The 5,877-nt window shown below is 32.4% G+C and overlaps 1 protein-coding gene across 4 annotated transcripts in view; it reads left to right on the top strand.

Moving 5' to 3' along the window:
* Positions 1 to 3,775, top strand: part of QKI (QKI, KH domain containing RNA binding) — a 150,820-nt gene extending 147,045 nt beyond the window's left edge. For 2 of the 4 annotated variants that reach the window (XR_011599751.1, XR_011599750.1), the window contains one exon: positions 714 to 738. Coding sequence is in view for 2 of the 4 variants with exons in the window: in XM_070932608.1 (XP_070788709.1) it covers positions 7 to 50 (44 nt within the window). In the remaining 2 variants the exon portion in view is untranslated. Of the gene's footprint in view, positions 1 to 6; positions 156 to 713 lie in introns of those variants that run through there. The other 2 variants (XM_070932609.1, XM_070932608.1) reach the window with 2 other exon arrangements.
* Positions 3,776 to 5,877: the final 2,102 nt, after the last annotated feature.

Raw genomic sequence — 5,877 nt, 5'->3', positions numbered from 1 at the left:
TAAAAGGAAAAAGCTCCCTAGAACATTTGGGCTTTTCCTGTTTCCCATGAACGATGCCTACTCTTTTAGACTTCAATTTAGTATTGCTTTGTATCATGAAGCCAAGAAGTTCAGTGTTGATTGTAAATAGAATCATTGAAAAGCAATAAAATCTATTGAACAAAAAACTTGTTTGGCCGGTAGTTTGTGAAATCAAACGTCAACAAATCAAATTTCTTAGATTCATTTCTCTTAACAGTCAGTTATTAATAATCACATTCATCATTACTAGTTGCTTTGATTGCTTGCACATGGGAGAATACTAATGCTTAATAGCAGTCAGATACTGATATGGTGCACTGACTGTTCTCAATTCTTTTATCAAGTTCCAGAAATTGTTCATCATTTTGTTTTGTTTTGTTTTGTTTTTTCTTTCATTGACTGCTACTAACCATTAGTTATATTTTTATTTCTATTTTTCCTTGTTAACCGGTTTTGTGGGGATTGGGCTTCTCCTTCATATGTTCAAATCATGATACTAGGCTGTCATGATTTTTATTGCATTCTGTAGATGGTGTCGAGCAGTATGTCAGAATTAAACATGCTTGTTTTTATTAGTTGTGATTAGTTTTCATGTTGTCATTAAGCCGTCACTAGCTGAAACTAATCTCTTCTCTATCTTTCTTTCTTTTTTTGTTTTTTTGTTTTTTGTTTTTTTGTTTCTAACCACCCAGCCGCCACCGGCAACTAACCTATGACCTTCTGACCTCTGAACTCTTCACCCAATGATGACCTGACCATGCCTGCCTGCTGATCAGTTAACTGGTAATCGCCTTTGCTTGTCTGTCTTCAGTGCAGCGAGCTGAGGCATTTGTCCGTTCGTCTTACCATCTAACAAAAAGACAAAGAATTTGTTGTCCTCCAACTCAGCTTTTTTTCCCTGTTTGGGTGAAAGTGGTTCTAGAACCTGCACTGAATAGTAGTAAAGCAATAAGGTCCAATTCATCCTTCCGCACTGATCATCTTTTAGTGTCCCACCCTAAAAATGGTAAGAAGGGCCTCATTTAAGAGATGGAAGCAGATGTCCCTTAACTCCCTGATGTCAGAGGCAGTTACTGTGAGACTTCTAGGAATCTTTCTCTTCTCATAAAGAAGTCAAAGCTCTCTTTGAATGTACTGTGTGATGATGCATCATGCATGAACCTTTGGTCAGGGATATCATTGGTGAAGGGATTCCTAAAAGTATTCAAAATTTGACATGCAGTGTAATCACTACCAATGCCCTCAAAGGGCAGAAGATGCAGCCTTTTTTATATTACCTGCCAAATTGGGTGTTTTTAAGAAAAAAAAAAGTGCCATGAAAGATAGGTTACTGAATTTTTGAACCACATCAATGCATTAAAAGACAGCAACCCTATCGAAGCTAACGCTGAGATACAGTTCTTTTACTATACATCAACTTCCTTTTAAAAATTACATGAGTACAAGGTACATGCATTATGTGTCACATTACTGGGCAAACTGTTCAAATATTTTTTTAAACCTCCCTGTATAGAGTAAATTCATAAGGATATAAAAGCCATGCTTGCCTATTTGCTGTATACATGTAATGAAATTGTAGATAAAGTGTAGTGCATTGAAACAAATTGAAAAAAAAGTAGATACTTTTACTATACAAGGGTGCTGGTGCAGAAGAAATATATATTTTTGGAAATGTAGCATTTTATACTTTCAAGTGTTATAAAAAAGAAAAAAGAACAAAGAAACCCTTTATTTCATTAAATGATTTTTTCTGGTGGTTGTCGAGAAACAAAAGACCAAAAGAGCCTTTTTGTCTTTCTTTTTTTATTTTTTAAGTATTGGAATAAGTATAAAGAAAAGAAAGTGCCTTATTTTCTTCATGGTCATTTAGTCAGGTGTGTCGTATAATCAGCTCCTCCCTAAGACAGCAAGTTAATGCATGCCACTCAGTCCGCCCAGTATGTGAAAAGAAGCTGTGAGGAAAGACAAATGAGTTGACTATTAAAATTACCTGGTTTTTGCCACAGCATGATGCAACCTTGCCAGATCCCAAACTGTGAAATAGAATTGTTCCACCAACAGCCGACCGCAATATTTTTGTAACACGTTCCCTCTTCAATTGTAGACAATATATTTTTATAATACTTGCTCAGCCTTAAACCAAAGGGTTCTACGATGCAGTTTCATTCTAAATCAAATTATAAGATAACAATAGTTATAGAGTAGCAAGTGTTTGGGTTTTTTATTATTATTTAGAGATCAGTTATCTTTTTCTGATTGAACTAGATGCAGGAAACTACAAGAGAACTTAAACTTGCTCCCATATAATTTCGTCCATGACTAAACCAAACATTAAGATTGAGCATGTTATAAGTTCTGGATGATTAGCTACAATGCCAAGTGCGTATGGATTTACATAATTTTTCATGAAACTTCTACTTGAGGAATGTTAACTACTGGTTGCGCTTTCCCTTAAAGGAGGAAAATCCAGCTGTGGTTCAGTTTGAATTTTTAAAAGAAGTTTGTGTGGCTGAATTAGTATTAATTAACACTAGTGTTTATAAACACTTTACGCACAAAAGTGGAGTGTAAAATTAATGAGCAAGTATCAACATGGTCACGGCTTTGAAGCAAATTGGCAAAGATCAGGTGATACCTTGCCCTTTATATTGTGTCAGCTTATTCTCCTAAAAACCTTCACAGTTTCCAAATCAAAGGTCAATAGTAAGTTAGATAAAGAGGGCTTATTTTTTAAGCATCTGCATGGTGACTTTATCAACATTGTGTCTCACCTGGAAACAAGTATCAGTTTATTTACTATGCAATAAACATTCATCTTTTTGTACGCAGCTAGCTTTCCTTTTATTCTGCCACTGGCTTTGTCTTCCTGTTACATAATATTTTTGTTGTTTTTTTATTTGGTTTTACTTTTGGTATATGCTGTGCCATTTTGATTTTTGTTTGGTTAAATAAACTTGCGACACTCAAACATTTTGGAGAGAGGATTGCTATAGCGTTACCAGTATTTGATCCAGTTTCATCTCAACTGTGATAAACCTGGACATTTTTAGATGCTGATCAGAGGTCTCTTCTTGGGAGAAGTGTGACTTCTAAAAGTAATGTTTGTTCTGAAAATAAAAAGTTTTAAAACTTGGTTGATAACATTTTGGATCAACTTAAAGCATGACTTTTGAATCTCTGAATGCCTTGGTTCTCAGTATTATCATCCTTTATTGAATTTTTCTTTCTTAAAATATGTAGTTTAAGTCTTTTTTCTGACAGTATTATGTAATTTTTAGAGTGGGTATATGGGAGTGTCGCTTGTATGTAACCGTACAGATGACATGTATTTGTCTATTCTTTTATCTTAGTTTGATGCTATGTATGTAACATAACCAACCTATTGCCTATGAGAAACATGTAAGATAATGTATTTACAGCCATTGTTACAAGTTTATAATGTATTTTTCTATCTTGTTTTATATGTATGTTATATAACATTCAGAATAATTTTTCCTGATTGAGAAAAGGATACAAAAATGCAAAACCCACAATTTTGATAACTGAAAATTGCTAATTGTTTTGCAGTACTTTATTATTATATTGGGAGTGTTGTCTTTCTTAGGCTTTTAGTTAGCTACTGGATTGAATACATTAGACATATTTGGGTTTTAGTTGGGTTTTTACATAGCTTGCATTTTAATTCTTTGGTTCTTTGCTGTTTCTATTAACCCATAGCATTATTTTAATAAATGTTATAATACCAACCTACTAACTTTGGACTATGTCAGTTTATTAACCATTACATGTTTAATTGAATAAACAAGGAAGGACAGAAGAATGTAAATTATGAGTTCTTGGACTAACCCTGAAGAAATGACCACAGATAACACATGATTTGTTTTATGTTGTTTGTTTGGCTGACATTCTGCACACTACCATTGAATTGGCTTTGGTCATATTGGACTTTTACCTTATGGGTAAGTGCCAGTAGAGTGGGGAACAAGTAGCATATTTGCAGGTAATCTTCTTTTAGAGTCTTGCCACTCGCCTTTCAGCATCTGCATTACTAATTCCACAATCTCCTTTTCTAAATTAATCACTGTCACCTCGCAGCAAAAGGGCAAAGATGCCAATATATTGGTATACAGTGTGTGCCCAAAGAAACCAGTTTGATTCTTTGTTGAGCCTTTATGATAGAAACTTTTAGTTCGATTTGAATGTTCTGATTAAAATGACAGTTCAAGCATCTCAGTACCTAAACAGCATTATTGTGCCCATTTCTAAATGTATCTAAAGCAAGAAGTACCATTAGCTTAGCAGGATCCATATTTCTTCCAATTTCATTGTGATCCTAAAGGTGATTTTAGAAGCAGTCTTCAAATGACAAGTCTCAGGTAATTAAGTTGTCTTAAAGCAAACTGTTTCTTAATAAACAGTTTTAAAATTGTGGGTTCACTGCTTCTCAGGTGGAACATTTCTTTTTTATATCTATGGTTTGTAGTATTTAAATGACATCATAGTACAGGTCAAAATTATTTAAAACCAAAGTAGATAATTTATTAATTACTGCAAAAAAAGGTATATAAAGTATCAATTTTAAAAAGAAGTCTAACATTATTTTGTATGCTTATCTAGCAGATAAATGCTTGCAGAAATCTGTTGTAATAAATTATTCAAGTTTTTCATGAATAGATAATAGTTACTAAAATATGGCTAATACGGCCTATTCATCTGTTTTCAAATTTAATATATTTTATGGGAGACGTATTTATATGGAACAGCATTTGTTCAAAACATTCCTTTTGATGATCCACTTCAGAGAATTTAGGCTGAAACTTATATCCATTTATGTCAGATTAATAAGGCTTAATTTTGAATAGACATAAAATTGAGCTGTTATAAGCACAACATGAACATTATTTTTTAAAAAATGAAGTCAAGCCTTTTCATTTTTAAGAAAAATAAGATTTTGTGAATATAGTGGCATATGAATCAGTATTTCTTACCAAAATATGTAATATATTTGAAACTGTATTTCATAATAGTATGCAACATAATCTTAACTCATCATCTATTAGAAGAGTCTGGATAAACATAAGGATTTACCAGCTATGAATTATATAATAAAAGAGAAATTGAAATAAAGATGAAGTAAAACCAAATGTCCCAATATATTCAAGCCTATTTTCCCGAAAAATACACAATAGGAATGGGTTTGTTCAATATTGTAGGATCGAATGTAATAGGAATAAATCCATTAACAATATGCATGGATGCATACCTATTTGAAATCATACCCACCATAGACTAAACAGTAACTAATACTAAAAATTAGGTATTTTTTATAGCTACCACTCCTTATGTTTTTGATACAGAGGAAAACAATCCAAATGCTGCAGTGGTCAAATAGTATTTTTTACGAATGTGGAATGAAAAGCTATTGACAATTACGTATACCTAAAATTACCTAAGCCTTTAAAAAAAAATACATATTTCATGATAACTTTCCATAACATCAGTCAGTATCCCATATGATTTGATGAAATGGCTGTTTAATTATGTTAATTAAAGAAATAATAGAGGAAAATTTATCTGAGTTTGTAGGATCACATGAGTCAACAAATATAACATTTCCACATTTTTAACATCATTAGCTCACTTTCTAACAAAAAGTTACTTCTTTTGGAGGAAAACCAATATTTCCTGAGGTAAATATAATTCTTTAATAGATTGAAAACAAAAGTCATAAAAGCTTTTCTGTAGCTAGAGTGAAAATAATGTAAAGAATATGTTATTCATAACGGTACTTTTGATTTTGAAAAACAGCCATAATGTGAAGCTTAAAGAAGTCAGGTACTATAAATTATTTTTAAG

The sequence above is a fragment of the Pituophis catenifer genome, unplaced genomic scaffold (genome assembly GCF_029215685.1).
Source record: "Pituophis catenifer annectens isolate HBS135680 unplaced genomic scaffold, rPitCat1.0.hap2 SCAF_1, whole genome shotgun sequence".
NCBI classification, from domain to species: domain Eukaryota; kingdom Metazoa; phylum Chordata; class Lepidosauria; order Squamata; family Colubridae; genus Pituophis; species Pituophis catenifer.
Note: the sequence above shows the minus strand (reverse complement) of the source record. Positions and strands in the feature narration are given on the sequence as shown.